General features: G+C 34.5%; 1 protein-coding gene and 1 long non-coding RNA gene across 3 annotated transcripts; one reads left to right on the plus strand and one right to left on the minus strand.

The window, feature by feature from the left end:
- Positions 1 to 3,356: 3,356 nt before the first annotated feature.
- Positions 3,357 to 10,262, minus strand: LOC145049827 (proline-rich spliceosome-associated (PSP) family protein). The gene is made up of 18 exons (XM_078998184.1): positions 9,900 to 10,262; positions 9,023 to 9,142; positions 8,786 to 8,914; positions 8,635 to 8,697; positions 7,827 to 7,934; positions 7,282 to 7,359; positions 6,580 to 6,672; positions 6,396 to 6,482; positions 6,222 to 6,323; positions 6,019 to 6,138; positions 5,880 to 5,939; positions 5,049 to 5,185; positions 4,854 to 4,935; positions 4,678 to 4,736; positions 4,527 to 4,572; positions 4,331 to 4,422; positions 4,100 to 4,169; positions 3,357 to 3,598 (listed from the first exon to the last, which is right to left on the minus strand). Exons 1-18 carry the CDS (start codon positions 10,146 to 10,148, stop codon positions 3,527 to 3,529), a joined length of 1,767 nt encoding a protein of 588 aa, XP_078854310.1. The 5' UTR covers positions 10,149 to 10,262; the 3' UTR covers positions 3,357 to 3,526.
- A 6,648-nt stretch (positions 10,263 to 16,910) lies between these two features.
- Positions 16,911 to 18,685, plus strand: LOC145072741 (uncharacterized). 2 transcript variants are annotated; one of them, XR_013691139.1, is made up of 4 exons: positions 16,911 to 17,540; positions 17,958 to 18,053; positions 18,137 to 18,339; positions 18,428 to 18,680. It is a non-coding gene; the product is annotated as an uncharacterized LOC145072741 (long non-coding RNA). The 2 variants fall into 2 exon arrangements; XR_013691135.1 differs by having other exon boundaries at positions 18,137 to 18,685.
- The last annotated feature ends 966 nt before the right edge of the window (positions 18,686 to 19,651 follow it).

Consider the following 19,651-nt stretch of genomic DNA (forward strand, 5'->3'; position numbering starts at 1 on the left):
TTACAAATTCTTTGACGCGAGAATTTTTTGTAGCACAACATAAATATATGAATTTTCTAAAGATAACAATCTCTTTTTGGATTATGTGGTTTTGCATAAAGGTTTGTCAATAGATTTGAGCAAAGGTTAAGGTGTGACAACCCAAAATTTCTATTTGTCCAACACTTCCATCCAAACCACTCACTACAGGTGAGTTCATACCCCTTAATGTACCTTTTAAATGATTTTAAATGATTTTATGGGGGGAATACAAGTTGAAACATTATGGTTATTATATCAATCATATGTGATTAATAACTATCAAACTAATAGATTTACTATACTTTCAGCTGTTTTATCAAACAAACTACTTTAAATTGTTTACCAAAGTTGTTTCTATATGTCAAACTACTTTTAAATCGTTTTATAAAGTGACATCAACTCATCAATATTTGTTTTTAAACTCATCAAAAGGTTTTAAAAAAACTTCTTTTTTTTAAACTTGTTTATATATTGTCAATATCATGTCTAATACGTATATAGTTATATAAGTAAGGTTTGAAGGACTTAAGACTGATAACTCACTTTATTTCCTGTTCCTTGTTTGGTTGTGGACTTAGAGTACCCAGTTGTTTGTCCGAGTGTCGTTTGATCATTAGTTATATATTATGTATATATGTATAAGACATAAAAGCTTTTATCTCAATTCAGTACATTTGATCATACAAACAATTCTTCTAGTAAACTATATTATGCATAGTTTAGGATGAGACTATTCATTACTTCTAGTTCAACGAAGCATACAAAGAGTCAGTTCATTCATGAGTCAATACATACTATTATGAGAAACGATACAAATATACTATGATGAGAAACTAAGAGAACATACTATTATGAGAAACTATACAACTATACTATGATGAGAAACTAAGAGAACTTACTATTACGAGAAACATTACATATACATTTGCAAATAAACAGAAGGAACATATACCAGTATAATCTTTAGAATATGAGATTCACCCCCACATGACACGGATTCCACCGTTGTCATGTTAGTAACCAGAGTCTCTTGGAGGGAGAGCGGGCATTGTGTGTATAGATCTATACGGGACAGACTATCCCGCACCCCGACTGTTAGCTACAGTCACCGGTCGACCAAGCCAAGGGGTGACAAATGTCACTTTTATTTCGACGTCTTTCACCGTCGTGTTTTACAGCCGTCAATCAGTATGGTTACAAATCTCACCTTATCTTATAATTCATCGACTTTAAGATAAGTGGTTTAAGGTAGTTTTTACATACAAACTATAATACTAAATCATTTTCCCATTGCATTCACTTTGTGATCTTTTCACATAAACGATAATGTATAAACTATATTTTGTTAATAATAGTCACACTTGGGAAAATTACACACTTTTACGACAAACAAACATGCACAACTTTGATGCCTTGGTAGAAGGCTACTTTTAGTAGAAAATATACGATTTTCTAGGAGATACAATTACTTATACAAACATTTACATTGTACATTTACAAACATTTACAAACTTATACATCAAACACTTACAAACATTTTCATCCAAACAACGACACTAAAATGCTTATGAACTCACCAGCTTTTATGCTGATAAACTGTTTCAAAATAACTTGTATTCTCAGGTCATCATAGACAGGTGCAGTCGACCAGATTTTTGAGAAGACGGAACGTGTTCAAGACACGTCTTTTATTTTGATTCATATTATGGTGTCTTATAAAACTTCACAGAACACCCTTGTATACAATTATATTATTAATGCAATGGATGATGTTGTTGCTTGTTTACTACTATGCTTTGTTGTGATACTGTACATGACGTCCTCCACCTGAGAACGTTTCCGACGTTCCGGTTTTGGGGTGTGACAGATTGGTATCAGAGCATTGATTGAATTGTGTATATCAACCCATAAAAGATATACAAACTATAAACACAACGGGATTAAAATACTCTGACCAAGAGTTTATACTTTTAAATAGTAAAATTTTTAACTAAGTATACGTACTTGCATTCATACTAAAATCAGTGTCACTATGACAGAATAAAAATATTACGATTGTTGAACAACACAATTAGGCTTAGAGACATATAGTCAAATATGGGAGGATATAGTCTGATCAACTATATTTTCTAATGATTGACTAGCATGTGCCTAAGAATGATTGTGGTGTTGCAACAAGTCTAAAAACTTACCAACTTTGGACAAATGTAAGTATGGATTTTCTTTTGGGCTTGCCAATAACACAAACAGGCTTTGATTCGATATTTGTAGTGGTCGATCATTTCTCGAAAATGGCTCACTTTATTCCTTGTAAGCAGACAACAAATGTAGTTACAGTGGCTTAGTTATTCTTCAAGGAATTTTGTTGTCTTCACAGCTACTTCCATTGTGTCTAACAGATATACACACGCATTTCCTAGGCCATATTTGGCAATTGGTGTGGAAACTGTTGCACGCTAATCTCGATATGAGCATGACATATCATCCACATCAGACTCAAGGTTACTAACAAAGCTTTGGATAATATATTAAGCAGTCTCGTTAGGAATAACATCAACACATGGGAAATGAAACTAGCAGTTGAGTTTGTTCACAATCATGCTACTAACCAAAGTTTAGCAATGTGTTTGTTTCAGGTGCTATACATGCTCATCCCTCGTGGGCCATTAGAGCTTTCTACTTTGCTAGATCAGACCCGTATACATGGAACTACCATCGATTTCATCTTTACATTTCAAAATATTCATTCGAGCATCGACTCAACTTCGACAATCGTCCCTATCTTATGAAGTGCAGTTCATAAACACCGGAAAGAGACTACTCCAAATTCAAAGGCGGAGCTTCTCTTACCCAAGGAGACATGATGCAATGTATTTTCTTGTCAAAAACGTTTCCAGTTTTTTCTTATCCAATTGTTTATTAGTTTTATTGTTACTCCAAGTTTATCTTTAAGTGTTTTGAACTCGTCCTTTTTTTTCTATCCTTATCTATGAGAAGTTAGAACCTATATATTCAATCCTTCAGTTGTAAAGGTCGATAGTTTCATTATTGATAAAAAGTCTTTTCAAAGCAACTCTTAAACCCTTGGCTCTCAATCTTCTCTTGACAATCAAACCTTTGTGGAGAGTTTTCTTGCTCTGTATTCTTCGGATCATTCTTTCGTATTAATGTTATTCTTCTTATTCTTTAAGGCTTTTACATATGTTTTGTTAAAACCTTAAAACTAACTAAAACCCTTTTTCCTCGTTTGTTTGTTGATTCATCATTCAAGTTAAATTCAATCCAGTCAAACTAAATGCAACAAAAACACAGCCTGCCTAAACAAGGGTTCAGAATAAAAAAGTAAAAACAAGGATGAGATCCAACCTCGTTAAAAGTAAAATCATTATCAAACAACAATTAATCTACGAGTGTACAACATTCATCATATCTTCTCACCCACAAAACCTCGTACATTATGCCCCAAGTAAAAAGACAGAAAGACCCCTGTAGGGAGAAAATAAAACTAGAATTTGAAATCCTTTTTCTTTGATTTGCTGTCCTTTTCTTGCATCTTTCGCTTCCTCTTCTTTTCATTCTACAAATTATATATAGAACAAAAAAAATTAAATATCATCGAAACCATGAAGAACTTAAGAGTTAAAATTGCCTTTATATGATTTCTTTTTTATTTTTTTGTTATTTATAATTTCATTAATATACATGAAGGCATAAAAAAAGTAAAAACTACATAAATCGTCCAAGTGGTTATCTAAACATAATGAATTTGGTCCCCAAGTATTGTAACCCTTCACAACCCTGGCCAACCTAAAATGACAATATTACCCTTAACTTTTTTTTTTTTAAAAATTGTTTTTGATAATTTCATTAAAATGACTAATATGGTTAGGCACAAAAAGAGTATAGATTGCCCATGTAGTTATCCAAAAACTACGGATTTGGTACTCAATCCTTGAAATGACTATTTTACCCATACATGATTTTATTTTACTGTTAAATAATAAATTAAAATGAGTATATATATATATATATATATATATATATATATATATATATATATATATATATGGTTACGCACCTCTGCAACCATGTCACTGAAGTCCTCCTTTTGACTACGAAGCTTCTCTTCCTCTCGAGCTTCCTCATATCTGTCAACCACAAGAAAAGTATTTTTACATAATGATTCTTGATTTATCTATCGTTTTGTAAAAATGACGTAAATACCCTCCTCAATTGATTTAAAAAAAAAAAAAAAAAAAAAAAAAAAAAAAAAAAAGGGATGAGGTGATGAATGTTCAACAACACTTACTTGGCAGGCAAAACATTATCCATGAGCTCCAACTCTTCGGGCTGCAAAGAGACATCAACCCTATCTGTTTTCTGACCTCTAAGCAAATCAACCTGTTTTTAAAAAATAAAAAATCATAAAACCATATGATTTTTAATTAATAAAAAAATCACGAGCACCAAAAAAATATAAAAAGTAGAAAGTACAGTACACATACCCTTTTACCAGATGGCTTATCTTGAGGTGCACCTCCTATAACATACCTGCAAACCAAAATCAAAAAGATCTTATTCCAAAAATTACCTTTGAACATATAAATGCATTATATTGATTACTGAAGTAATAAAAAAAAAAAGCAGATTGCATACGTATGTGTAGTTCCAAGCAAAGTTCCTGGGGCTATCTTCTCTTCTTTTTCCTCCAGCACCTTTTTTACCAAATCAAACAACATAAATCATAAAAGTAAAACCACTGGATATATATATTATTTAAATATAAAAATATATATAAAAACATTTGTAAGCATGAAAAGAAAAAGCTATACCTGATACAGAGGTTTCTCAGGTTCTTTCCTTTGCTGTTTTCGGAGGTCAATAACATCTGGAGTTTCAACACCAGTTGGGGTGCTGAGGAGAAATAAAAAACAAAAAATGAATCGGTTTTTTAAATACATTTTATTATTATAATATAATAATGATAATAATAAAAAGGTGGTTGGAAAAGGAATAGAAAATAAGACCTTGAAAGGCTATCAACTGACTGAATGCCATCTTCCAAATCCTCTTCCTCATATTGCTCTTCCACTTCCTCTTCTTCTTCTTCCTCCTCTTCTTCCTCTAAATCACCCCAATGTTTTGTCTTATCCACTGGCTCTTCCTGTAATAATTTTATATTAACTTAATTTATTACAAAATATAAAATATATGTAGAATAGATTACACCTTTTTACTTATATTCAACTTATTATTGATATTAATTTCATAAGAAATGTTTTTTATGAAATAGATTTAATCATACACAGAAAACAAAAATGTTAACCAAATATTATTTTCAAGTTTTTCTTTTCATTTTAGGGTTTTATGCAGAAAAGTCTCATTATTTTGGGAATTTTTTTGATAAAATCCTAAATGCGTTTTTTTAACAGAAAAGTCCCGATTATTTAACTTTACGCGATATTCTGTCATTTCCTGTAAAAATGAAAATAAGGACTTTTTCGTGCAAAATATTAAATAATCAAGACTTTTATGTTCAAAAAGAACAGATTTAGGATTTTATCAAAAAAATTCCCAAAATAATGGGACGTTTCTGCATACATTTTAATTAAGATTCTAGAAAGAATAAAAAAATTATTATTTTCAGATTTGTCATTATAAACATAGGTAAATAATTGCTTCCTTTGTAGATACTTGTCTTATGTTTATGATTTAATATAAAAATATATACAGGTTAGGTGGGAGTGGGAGTGGGAGTGAGAGTGGGACCCATTCATAGTTTATGAGTAGTGTAGATAGGTTTATAAATTGCTGATGTGGCATGAGGAGCATAATAATAATGATGTGAGTAGGAGTACCTCATAGTTGGGCAATTCTTCTTGTTGTCCAAAAACATCACCATAAACAGGGCGCCCAAACTTAAATCAATAAAAAAAAAAGTTATATATACAAAAAGAAGCTAGAAAAATGAAAAAAAATAAATAAATAATAACATACCTCATCAACAGGTGGCTTACCCCAGCCTCCAGGATGATAACCAAAGCTGGCTCCAGGTGGAATAGGAGCATTCAAACCAGGAATTTTTAAATGTGGATAAGAAGGTGGAGGGCCATATCTCTGCATATTACAAATTAAATGATTCATCAAATAATAATTTAAAAAAAAAAAAAAAAAAAAAGGTTTATTTATAATTTATTTACCTGCATGTTAATAAGCCATGGAGGAGGAGCACCTTCTGGCATGCCTAAAGCTTCTTTTAGTTCATGTGATAAGGTTCCTGGTTTCATCTCTCTAAGTTTTACCTGTATAATTAATTTAACATGTGAGAAAATCATATTGATAAAAACATTTTTTATATTTATTAATTATATTACCTCAAACTCTTTTCCTTCATGATAGAGGTCACCATGTGATGTCAGCTTTGGTTTAGTTTGGTATTTGAAGAAAGCATCGTGAAGTACCTGTAACATAAATGATCATATAATGGTTAAAATAAAGGAATCATTGAGGATATTATAATTTTTAGTATATATAATAAAAATATAAATATAAAAAAACCTGATAATCAATGTCCATTTTTCCCATTTTGGGTTGCATTCGCTCACGTTGCTTCTGTTTAAGCTTCTTATTGTCTTCCTTTTCAATGTAAGCCTGTCAAAAGATGCAAGAAAGCAGTTGAGAAAATTTTAAAAATAAATGAATAAAAAACACAAAGTATAGTTTTGGCTCTAATTTAGAGATTTATTATAATAAATGAACTTTTATAAAATTCAAAATTAAACAAGACGAAGATCATTAAAATTCAAATAAGGTTAGGTTATAATAAAGAACACATATTCTACTTATGCTTAAAAAATAATACTGAAATCTAATAAAAACAACGAAATCAATAATTAGAAATTACATAGATATAGATCAGTCATATTGTAATTTTAAATTCCAAACCAAGATAGAATTTTTTTATTTTTTGCAAAGTATATATGTAACTGAATTTTGTTTTTATATATTACAACATATACATAACAAGGGTACTTCGGTAATTTACTAAAAAAGAAAAAATGGAACTGAATTCCTTCCGCCATTCCCACAAAGGGTAAAATCAATCAAACACAAAATTCAAAGGATTCTGTCAACACGCAATGGAATGGAATCCCAAATTCCGATTCCATTGAATTCCATCAAAATCCACAAACCAGAGCAAGAAAAGATGTTACTAGAGTAAAAAAAATATTAAAAATTAAATAAATAAATAAATCTTACTTGTCTAATTTTCTCAATCCCAGTGGCTGCAATGAAGTCAGGAAGTTGAAAAGGCTGTTTCTCAATACCTCTTTTCCCCTGCCACACGATTCAAAACATGATGAGATCCACTAAAAATATAAAATAATAAAACCATAAATTACAATTTACAACATTTATAAAAATATCCCCAACACTCTGAGTGTGACTAATTATTTATTCATCACTATATATATATATATATATATATATATATATATATATATATATATATATATATAGTAAGTGCTTAAAAGAGAAACCATGAAATGGTTCCCTTTGTAAAACACATACATGTCCAGCCTCCATCATTCTCACATCCGTTTTAACCCTGCAACAACCACATATATACAATATAAGACAAAACCTCATCACCCATCTCTCTTAACCCTCATTTTTAAGTATTTTTAAAGTATTCACTCTTATAAGAACCTATTTTTAATTTTTAAACTTTAAATACATCTATCAATGCAACTTATGCTGACAATAGTAAAAATTTCTTGGAGGGTATTATGGTAATTACACACCTGTAAGAACTTCCTCTTCTGACACCAATGTCTTGGAACAGGAACTGTGTTGCGATATGATTTGAGGAAAACCAGTAGTTTAGGGTCAGCTGATGTGGCATCCCACACCTGAAACTCGTAACAAGGTATCATATGGTGATGTCAGCACAAAGCAGAAGATGATATGAGTGGATAAATGTAAAAGAGTGTGTTTGGGATTTCATTTTGATCCTCAAAATGACTTATTGACTTATGTGGTAGGAAAAGGAGTTTTTAAAAAAGTGTTCGGATTAGTTTTTGTGGTAGGAAAAAGTCAATAAGTTGTTTTTTTTAAAGTGTTTGTCTTAGCTTAAGGGTATTTTAAGGTAATATTGACTTTTATAACTCAAAAAGTCAAGGAGTTTAGAAAAGTTACAAATTCTAGCTTCTTAAAATCTCCTGTTTGAAGGGTTAATGAGAAGTTGTTTTAAAAGACCTTTTCTTTTTGCCAAACACTTTCTTTGAGTTATTGACTTTTCAAAAAGCCAATAAGTCAATAAGTTGTTTTGAGATGAAATCCCAAACACCCTTTAATTATTCAAGTCATATAGCATCCTACTTTCATTTCTTTCTATTAGGACATTATTACAACTTGAAAATTATCCCATTACAGCAGTGAAAATTACTTTTTATTTCGATAGGATTGCTATAATTGGGTAGATTTTTTTATCTATAATGTTTTAATATGAAGAAATGAAAGTAGGAGGCTATAATAAGCAAATCAATGAAAGTAGGATAATGTTTCTTGCATTTAATCATACTAATGCATTAGAGAAAACTCGATCCCTACCTCAACTACATCTGGTCTTGTGCTTATCTGCTTCAGTTCAGCAATCTTCATCCTTCTTTGAAGCTGGTTAAGAATGTAATAAATTAGCACCATGTTGAGAAATAACAACAAAAATCCAGCCAAAAACAATAAAGAAAGCACAATGTTTAACCTTTTTCTTTTTATTAGAAACGCCACTTTTGTCCTTCAGTTGAACATCTTGTTCTTCTTCCTCTGAATCTGAACTAGCTTTCTTGTTTGATGCTGCATTTGCAGCAGTCTCTTCAGTCTTATCGTTTTCCTGAATGAGTTGTATAAAGAAACAAAGGGTGACATCAGAATAACATGAACAAAGCAATTAAGGCATTAAGGATTTGAAATGTAAGTGAAAGATAGAGATTGCTTCTACCTCAGAGGCAGCAGTTTCTTTGAAAGTGAATTTCTCAAAGATCTTCCTGAATTCATCATCGAAATAGCCATCTAGTTCTGCTTTTTCTGGGACATACTCAATCTCAACTTGCTCCAAAACCTTGTATGAAAGCAGACAATTCTTGTAATTATTGACAAGTTTCTTTGATCAAAAACATTATTATTGTTATTATTAGATTGACTAATCATTATCTTTGAAACAATTATAACGACTTATATAACTTTTTTGCCCCATTACTTGTCAATCCATCCAAACAAACACAAACTAACACATTGATTAGAAGTGAACAAGCCCAGAAAGATGTACTAGATTTTATAAGATTATGTCCATTGTCAAACAATTTACAATTCTCCATCAAGAGTCAACTCTCCAACAAGAACAAAATGATAGATCCGATTCTTATTGGAGAACTGCAAGTTGTTTGACAATGGGCATAATCTTATGAAATCTAGTAGCACTTTTGCCCGTGCATAGATAGCAGCATATGTAATTGTTTAAGTACATTATAGTACTATGTTACAAAATGAATAGAACCCAAACCAAATCCAAACCAAGTATAGCATTTGAGGTTGATTCTCGACTAATTTGTAGAATAAAACTTGGAAAAAAGTAATATCCAGATTCAAGATTACAACTTCTAATTCACAGGCATTTAGTGCACATTAGTAATGTGTACAGTCATCTAAAAAGTGAAACCAATCAAGCTATTGAGTAACTGAAAGGATGCATTAGTGAATCTATCGCAACAATGAACTCAAAACCCTAATTTGTGGCAGGTTCAAACATCCAATCATAAAAAAACAAAACAAATTTACAATTTACAAAACCCTAAGACGAAAATGTAATGAGGTAATACCTTCTGAGGATCGGAGTTCTCTTTTGCGTTATCATCGCCGGTAAGGGCACCATCGTCCTTAGCGGAAGCATCGTTGTTGGTTTCTTCACCTCCAACGGACTTGTTTTTTTTCTGTTTACGCCGCCTCCGACGGCGGTCAGTTTCTCGTGATTTCTTCGACGCCTGATTCGTATTCGTATTGTTGTTAACGTCGCCCTTAGGGTAAGAGGACAGGGTCGCCACAGCGCCGTTGGCCACTTCAGCTGTCATCGGGGAATCAATGAGTGTGACGATGTCGCCGGTGTGGTTACTGAAGGATGACGGGGGGATATGAAGGATCGTATATAATTTATATCCGCTTCGAGTTTGGGTTTTTGGTCGGTTTATAATCTGCTACCGGTGCAAACCCCTTAATTTTAGAAAACTTTGGTTTGCAGGGGGTGTGTGGATAATAAAAAAAGATGTATTATTCTAATTTGATTGTTTGGATAAAATCCAATTTATTAAGCTAAATAAGCTAATTTTAATAAGCATTTCTCATCATGTTTATTGTTTATTCCCACCACAAATAAGCTAAAAAGTTAATTCAAACACCCCCTTAACTTCTTTTTTTCTTAAATCTAAAGATAAACCATATAAAAGTCCTTACTTTTATTTGTCATTTTGACATGATATTTTTTTCATTTTTCATTTAAATCATTATCTTTTCAATTTCTTATAATTAGGATCAATTAACCAGTTCGTCTGATTACCTTCTAGTAGCCCTTCTCTCCTTAGCTAATGATTCAATCTCATTAAAACCCTTTGCCAAATAAGCCTCATTCAATCACCATACCTCCAATATGGAACGACGAAGAACATTACGATTTGTTTATTGCTTACGATAGACTCAAGAAATATTCAATCTTACGGTATATTAAAGATTCATTCTTTGGTGGTAATAGAGAAAGGAAGACCATCGAATGGAAGTCCCATATATGAAGCAACATTGTCAAATGAAAACTCCATGAATGGAATGTATGTTTGTGATTAACCTATTTCGGAAATTGGTTATTGGTATGTTTATGTTGACTTAGTTTATTGTGTTTACATGTATTTGATTTGGTTTATAGATGTAGCTATTATTCTAATTTGTAGAGAGAGTTAGAAGAACAAACTCTAAGTAACGAAGATGATAAAGCATTTTGGTAGATGAGGAATTAGGTGGCAATGATGCTGGTAAGTAATCGGGTTCTCGACATTTGAAGGTTCCTATTATGTTTTTCTTTATGATTTGTCATGTGCCTTTGACTAAAGAAAAACAAGATGTTGATGACGAAGCAATTAATGGTGATGGCTTTTATGATTATGAAAGGGATATTGATTATGAAACTAGAGAAGGTGGTAGTCAATTTGGTTTACATGACACTTATGTTTCATGGAAGGACATGAAACCATATCTTGGGGAAAGGTATGTGTCACACCCCCGGCCGGCGGCAGAAACGTCGGGATTCGTGGATCACAGAACATACATTGAAAGGTACAAAAATAGAATCATAAATAAAATATATAGGATCACAGTTATTGAACATGACACTTATGAAAAGGATATTGATTATGAAACTAGAGAAGGTGGTAGTCAATTTGGTTTACATGACACTTATGTTTCATGGAAGGACATGAAACCATATTTTGGGGAAAGGTATGTGTCACACCCCCGGCTGGCGGCAGAAACATCGGGCTGTGGCTTTATTCGTGGATCACAGAACATACATTGAAAGGTACAAAAATAGAATCATAAATAAAATATATAGGATCACAGTTATTGAACATACATTGAAAGGCCCTGTCGACCACATGGTAGTCTGCTCCACACTCACAATACTGACCTATCTTGGATTCTTCACAACCTCAAGGAATCCTGGTGCTCCCTCCATATATACCGATCCAAAACTCTAACATGGGCACAAATTCTAAAGTGGATCGCACTTGGAACTATCCTCGGCAGCCCCAAATGACCATCCTTCACTTGGATTCATCTGTATTCTGATAACTTCATAATCACTGGATTACCTAGCCATCCCACAATCTTCCTACCCAATTACCACCACATTGAGCTTATTGGACTAAGATCCCACGATCAAACAATATCGGGTGCTCCCACCTGTGACAACCCAAAATTTTCTATCATGTACACTTGTTTAAATCTATCTAAGATAGCCTCATTTTGCTAACTTTTAGCACTGTTTGGGGTCTATTTGAGTGTTCTAAACCTAGTACAATTAAGGTAGGAGGGCACTGTTTGGGGTCTGTTTGGGGTCTATTTGAGTGTTCTAAACCTAGTACAATTAAGTGTTCTCCGTTGAGAAATGTTAGAAAGTGTAGTGGCAGAGGGGGCTGCGGTACCCTCAGGGAGAATGGTTGTAGAAGGAAGAGGTGGGGTAGAAGGGTATGGGATAATACCCTCCGTAGCCTCTATGTGATCTGATACATCAGCAATCTCAAGACCAAGCAAGGTAAGGATGTGAATGGGGAGCCTGCGGATAGGTCTAAATAGAGTTTGATCAGATGAAGGAGTGTACCTTTTGAGATCCTTGGTGACAAAAAAGTTGATGTCACTGCCCATATTGAGACCAGCATCCGCATGTAGATCAGAAATGCATAGAGACCATAATCGAGCAAAGGTGAGCTCGGTTGGGTTCTCTCTGGGGTGCTCATTGGGAATGTACTGGAGGAAATCATCCCAAAGAATTTGGCCGTAGTTGACATCGTGGCCTGTGAAGATGCTCCATACCAATTCTAACAGCTTTAAGCCCATGTTGTCGATGCCTCCGGTCCTGCCAGACAGACATCGGATGACAAAGTGGCATACGAACTGCCAAACCGCAGGCAGTTGGTTCTTCTTGAACTCACCAATCCCTCGGATCAGTTTCTGATAACCCATTTGGTAGAGTGCGGTGGTGATGTCAGATAAGGATGGTGTGAAGAACTTGATGGATGGATGAATCAAAAGGTTTATGGCATTCAAGAACTTTTCTTTGGTCAAGATGACCAAAGAATCATTGATGAGGTTAAGATGCACTTCTTGTGGGTTTTCCAGTGGTCTGTATGCAGAAAAAACACACTTGAAGAGTGTAGAAACGGGAACAACATCAGTGAATGCGTCGAATGGGCCAAATAGGATGTGATTCTTGAGGTGCTTGATCATCAGTTTTATTGGAGCATTATACGATTGATGATCTTCAAACACTGCACGGAAGTTGCTTGAAGAGATTGATGGTGTTGTGGAACCAGTTTGAGACATGGAGCCTGAAGCCTTGGATTGCTTCTTTGATGCACATGATTTCGCCATTGAGAGATGTGAGATTGGAGTTTTTGAGAGCTTTTTGGAGTTTTGAGAGAATAGAGAATAATCGATTAACAGAGAGCGTAAACGATTTTAGTGAAGAAGATGGGTTTATAAAGGGGGTAAAAGAATTTTAACCCTAGGTAAAAGATAAAAGGGGGTAAGAAGTTGAATGGGGTTTTTAGGGGGAATCAATGATTCTGGGATTGAATCTCAGTCACACGAATATGAAACGGTTTTTGGATAGATTTTGAGAAATCTTAAAAGTGGGTTTTCATTTAATGGCGGATTAGACGCATGGTAATACGTCAGGTAAACGTGGGGTGAGGAGAGAGAAAGTTGTGGCTGATGGGATGTGGTTGGGAGAGGAAAGGACAAGTTGAGGATTGATTGATTTGGGAATCGTTCTTTTTGTCATCATCCCTAAAATAGGTCTGATCTTGGGTTTATTCAGAAAGAGAATGTGACAGTTTCTAAAGGGAATGTTTGTATTTTATTTAATGAAGGATCATTAAATAGCACACAAGGATTCGAGAGTTAATGATCTGTTGGAATTTATTTAAGGTGATTGCGGTTGAGAAACTTCATCGCGGATGAGCAAAGAAAGATTTCAGTGAGAATCTGTGAGAAAACACTTGTACAAAGAGTTAGAAATAAAAGAACATTACAACCCATGAGAGATACGTATGATATATGGTTGCGGTACCTAGATTGCGGTATCAAAACCATCTATCATATGTAATTCTCAGTTAGAACCACAATGGAGACCAATGATGGTCTGCGGTAGCTAACACTTCATAAAGAATTATGGGTCCGGATTCATCATTCCCCACATTTGTAAGAATGCATTGAGTTTTGTAGAGTCAAGAGCTTTTGTGAACACATCAGCAATCTCTTCATGAGTAGGAACAAAGATGAGTTCAATATTACCTTTCAGAATATGATCTTTGATGAAATGATACCGTAACTCAATATGTTTTGTCTTGGAGTGCTGAATAGGATTATGAAAGATTGTTATAACACTTTCAGAGTCACAGTAAATTGGTATCCGCAGCATTCTATACCCGTAGTCTAACAATTGTGTCTTCATCCAAAGAACTTGGGAACAGCAGCTGGTTGCGGCCACCTATTCTGCTTCTATAGTAGATAGAGATACACACGTTTGTTTTCTTGAGGACCAGCTTACAAGTCTTCCTCCTAGGAATTGGCATCCACCGGATGTACTTTTTCTATCGAACTTGCAACCTGCATGATCCGCATCGGTGAAGGCTTGAAGACTGAAGTCGTTGCCTGCGGGATACCATAAGCCCATAGATTTGCTTCCTTTAAAATACCGAAGAATTTGTTTGGCTGCGGTCATGTGAGACACTTTTGGATCAGCCTGGTATCTTGCACACACACCAGTTGCGAAGACAATGTCAGGTCTACTTGCGGTGAGGTACATCAGCGAACCAATGATACCTCTATAAGTCTTGTGATCCACAGATTCACCAGAGGGATCAATAGAGATCTTATAACCGAAGGCCATAGGGACCTTAGCAGAAGAGCAGTTGTCCATTGAATATTTCTTCAGAAGTTCGGTGGTGTATTTTTCTTGATGAACAAAAATTCCTTGCTGAATTTGTTTGACTTGAAGACCTAGAAAGAAATTAATCTCTCTATTCATGCTCATTTTGAATTTGTTGGTCATGAGCTTAGCAAATTCATCCACCATTCCTTGATCAGTCGATCCGAAGATAATATCATCCACATATATTTGTACCAACATAAGGTTGTCACCATTTGCTTTTCTGAATAATGTGGGATCAATCACTCCTTTTTTGTACCCGTATGAGACAAGAAATTCAGAGAGTGTCTCATACCAAGCTCTTGGGGCTTGTTTCAGACCATAGACTGCTTTTTCAAGCTTATAGCAGTGGTCTGGAAATTCAACATTTTCAAAGCCAGGAGGTTGCTGAAGATAAACCTCCTCTTTTAGTTCACCATTGAGGAAAGCACTCTTAACGTCTATTTGGTGTACCTTGACATTTTTGTGTGTTGCGTATGCTAGAAAGATCCGGATGGCTTCCATGCGTGCTACCGGAGCATAAGTTTCATCGTAGTCAATTCCTTCTAGTTGACTGTAACCCTTGGCAACAAGTCTTGCCTTGTTTCGGATGACTGAGCCTGATTCGTCTAGCTTGTTCTTGAAAACCCATCTTGTACCAACAATAGTATGACCTTGTGGAAGAGGAACAAGTTGTCATACTTTGTTTCTTTCAAATTCTTCTAATTCTTCTTGCATTGCAGCGATCCAGTCTGGTTCAAGCAAGGCTTCTTTGATCGTTCTAGGTTCAACCGAAGACATAAATGCTGCATAATGGCAGTGGTCAGATAAGTCTTTCGAAGACCGAGTCTGGATACTTGCGAATGGGTTGCCAATAATTTGACCTGGTGGGTGGTCTCTTGTCCATACATGAAGACGTGGCATCAGATGATCAACAGCTGCGGTAGAAGGAATATCTTAGATGTCAGAGGAATCTGCGGTTGGAGAAGGCAGTTCCTCCTGGATTTGAGAGCATCCTGCTGAATCATCTTGATCTATTGGAGCAGAATTTACTTGAGGAATCGACAGAGATTGAGGTTCCCCCTAGGTACTGGAACCTCAACAGTTGCAAAATGATCCGGAGTAGAGTTTTCCCCCTCAACCGAAGAGATGGAAGTATTGAGCGATACTACTTCAGATATAGATGGTCCAGATTCGTCGGCATGTTGTTGTTGAGCTGCGGGTGACACTAGAACTTCGGATAGTTTCGCCGTTTCAATGGGATCAAACAGATCATCATAATTGATTTCAACTAGATTCAGAGGTCCGGAAGTGGCTAGAATGTCACTTTCCATGATTGCAGTGGTTTCGGTGGATGGAGGTGCACTGTGGATGTGGGAGTCATCAAATTTCACATCGAAGCTTTCGATGATCAACCTTGTTCTTCTGATGAGCACTCGATATGCAACCTTGTTAGTAGAATAACCAAGGAAGATACCTTCGTCAGACTTTGGTGCAAACTTGTTGAGTTGGTCTCTGTTGTTGATCACGAAGCATCTACATCCAAAGATATGAAAGAAACGAATCATTCCAGTTTGGGCGTGGGTGATGTAATTTAGATGATCTGGGTGTTTGATTTGTGTTTTAGAGCCAAGGGGTATTTCGGTAAAGTTTCAGTTCAGGCTTTTATGGAAATTGGATTTTTATTCGGGAAGTTTTAAGGCAATCATGAGATGGTTAAAGCGTAGAGCTTCTCGTTACCTTGTTGGGTCATATTTTTGTGGTTTATGTTGGCTTATATTGTTATTTGTTCTTCGGCTTAGAATGGTATTTTATTATTGGGTTTATTATGTTTTCGGTTGTAAGGACCGAAATCACTATGGTCATTTCGGTCATGATGGGCTTGGGCCTTTTTATGGCGTTGTATTTGGCATATCTATACCATCTTATAAAGAGTTTATAAATGTGGGCCCTTAAAAATTTAAGACATTGTCTTAAAAAACAAGGAGATGAGTTCTGGACCTTTGCATCTAGAATGAACGGTTAGGATTTTGCTATTTGTAATCCGTGTGAAAAGGTTTCAACCAATGAGAATCAAGAAACACATAAAAATGTATGTATGCATACGGAAATAAGGTAATTTACAATTTTCCCTAATCTTTCTTTCTACTCTTTCCGTCGTTCAAACACATCCTTCCTTTCGGAAGCCATAGAAGATACAAAACTCTCCCCCTCCTCCTCTCGCAAGCCATTAACGACGCCACAAAAGTCTCGACCAAATCCCTCACCTTTCGTCACGACAGTCGTTACACCCATCGATTTACGTACGTTAAACCCCATCAGCGAATATGCAACAAAAATCTCCTTCCTTTTGTCCTGTTTTTACTAATTTTGGTTTGGGTTTTGATTTCAATGCTAGGGCTCAAAAAATATTGAAATCTTCCAAGATTGTACTGAATAAAGAGGAGAACGATTTGTTTTTTTTACTTGGTTTGATTTATGAGTTTTCTTCTAAAGAATGTTGAACGAACCGTCTTTTTTCATGTCCAAAGAACTCAAACTTCAGTCTTCTTTTTGTCCTTGTGTTAACCGATTTTGGTGTGGGTTTCGATTTCATGTGCTAGGGCTCAAGTAATCTTGAAGTCTTCTAAGAGTGTTCCTAACATTCTTTTAGTTGGTTTGATTTTAGGGTTTTCTTCTCAAGAATGTTAAAGAACCACATTTTTTTTTCAGGTTCAAAAATCTGGACTGTACTATCCCATGAAGGTTGAACGAACCTCTAATTTTACCTCGTGTTTTAGAATATTTACAGGTATACTTCTGCTTATTGCTTTTTTTAACGAACCATTATAGCCTATGTTGTTATTTTTATTGCAGTTTTTGTTTCTATCACAACCCTTATTAGTTCGATTTTACACATAAAACTTCTGATTTTGTGATTTATTCTTCTATTGTGTATTTAAATTGCAAGCAAATCAAGAAGGCATGATATCAGTTTTCTTTCTGCTTTTATTATTTACCGTATACTACCTGCACACACATCTATATTCTCTCATCCTCCTTATGTCTCTCAATCGTAATTCAAGTATCCACTATTCAATGAAGAAGCCTCTTTGTGTTTGAATATCGATTCAAATTATTGATTTTGATCAACTTAATGGGTTGTTATTGAGATTTCGAACTAACTTATGGGATTGGTTTGAATGTTTCAATTTTTCGATTTCTTCAGGTTTTGTTCCACACCATTCTTGGTTCTTTCCATCTCCTAACTCAGATTTATCTTTTTTTGGTGCCCCTGTGCTCTTAATCCACATGGTTGTTGATGGTAAGTACTTCATTATACTACATTTGCTGTTGTTTTGGGTTTGTATTTTGTTTTTTAAGATTAGATAACCACTATGATTTCAGATTGAACGTATAGATAAATGTCGCACCTTGGAAGAGGAAGTGAAGAAAGTGAATGGCGAGCAATGCATATCGTGAAATATAATTGTCAAGCATCCCCTAGTCGAAATTATAATGTGAAATGAACCTAGGGAAAGGAACAATTACATTATCTCCCTCTAGCAACTTTGAAATTGAAAAAAAGATCATACCCATATGTCCCTCAGGTGCTGTAATTGGTACTTTTAATGGAGTTTTACTTTTATAGTATCTAATCATATGGTAACTAATTATATTTATCTTGAATTCTGGTAGGTGCCTCTTGTACTGAAGTTTCTTCGTAAAATATTGTTCTGCTAAAAATATTATGTTTCAAATGAAAGGATGTAGTCCTGTGCTTTCATACTCTGTTTTATGTTCTGTAACATTTACTTTATTGACTATAGTATTTTTTTTAGTATGCCTGTAAGAAATAACAAGTTACTTTCATGTAATTGTAAATATACTTGTAAGAAATAACAAGTTACAAAAGCGGCATAAGCTCTCTTGGATTTGATATTGGGTTCGATCGATCAACACTCATCTACTCAAATCGATTTTTACAGTCGATCGATTTTCCATTCCTTCTCATATGACCGATTTTCCTTTCCTCCTCATCCGATTAAAGACTTCAAATTGATTTTTACAACTGATCGATTGCCCCTACAACCTCCACTGTGACATAATTGCACATGTTGACCAAATTTCCCCTGTTTACCCTTTGCTTTTTTGCTGAAATATTCCCAGATCAATCTGATTAGTTTAAGATTTTAAGATTGAAAGTACCATTTCTTGATAGAACCAATTATAACAGCCTCCTCTGTGACAAAAATTCCTTTGTTGAAGCATTGCACGTATGACATATTAAATTGGCCATGTATGTTAGCTAAAATTAGATAAAGTGATGTGTCATGTGCACATACTATGAATTAGGAATGGCTATCTTGATTCGTTCTTCAACTGCTGAGGTGGTTGCTTCTGCCACCGTTGAAATGAAACCTTCTTGCTTTATGTATAGGAAGAAACATGTCAGTAAAAAATGACAATTAATGCTGCTGTTAAACTGTTGGAATAGTGTCTAAGGCTGCAACTATATTAGGCAAGTATTTGACCCGATTGTGCATGGTCCTTTTGGGTTGCCTTCACCATAGCAACTTGACAGGATGATTTATTATGAGAGAATAAATATTATTAATATATTATGATAATAATATAAGGAATAATAATATTGTTATTTGATTAATATAATTCATAAATTAATTAGAATTAATTTGGTGACTTAAAGAGATTAATTAAATAAGAGGGTATAAACTGTCAATTGTTTGATAGTTACACTTTGGGCTGTAAATCCTTTATGGATAGGGTTGGACGATTTCTAGGGCTTGGGATAAGCCACAAATCGTCCAAGAGCTTATCATGGAAAGGATTTGGATTGCTTTAAGTAAAGATTATCCAACTAGGGTTTAAGGGTGAAACCCTAGGAGCCTTACAAGTATAAAT

The sequence above is a fragment of the Lactuca serriola genome, chromosome 1 (genome assembly GCF_051521515.1).
Source record: "Lactuca serriola cultivar US96UC23 chromosome 1, Lser_US96UC23_V15, whole genome shotgun sequence".
In the NCBI taxonomy this organism is placed as follows: Eukaryota; Viridiplantae; Streptophyta; class Magnoliopsida; order Asterales; family Asteraceae; genus Lactuca; species Lactuca serriola.

What these genes read in the sequence shown, in the direction of transcription:
- LOC145049827 (XM_078998184.1), bottom strand. Translation starts at nt 10,148, where the DNA reads ATGACAGCTGAAGTGGCCAACGGCGCTGTGGCGACCCTGTCCTCTTAC. An exon ending in ATGAAGGAAAAGAGTTTGAG is followed by an intron (nt 6,324 to 6,395) that starts GTAATATAATTA and finishes TTAATTATACAG; the next exon opens with GTAAAACTTAGAGAGATGAA. An exon ending in CATGGCTTATTAACATGCAG is followed by an intron (nt 6,139 to 6,221) that starts GTAAATAAATTA and finishes TGTAATATGCAG; the next exon opens with AGATATGGCCCTCCACCTTC.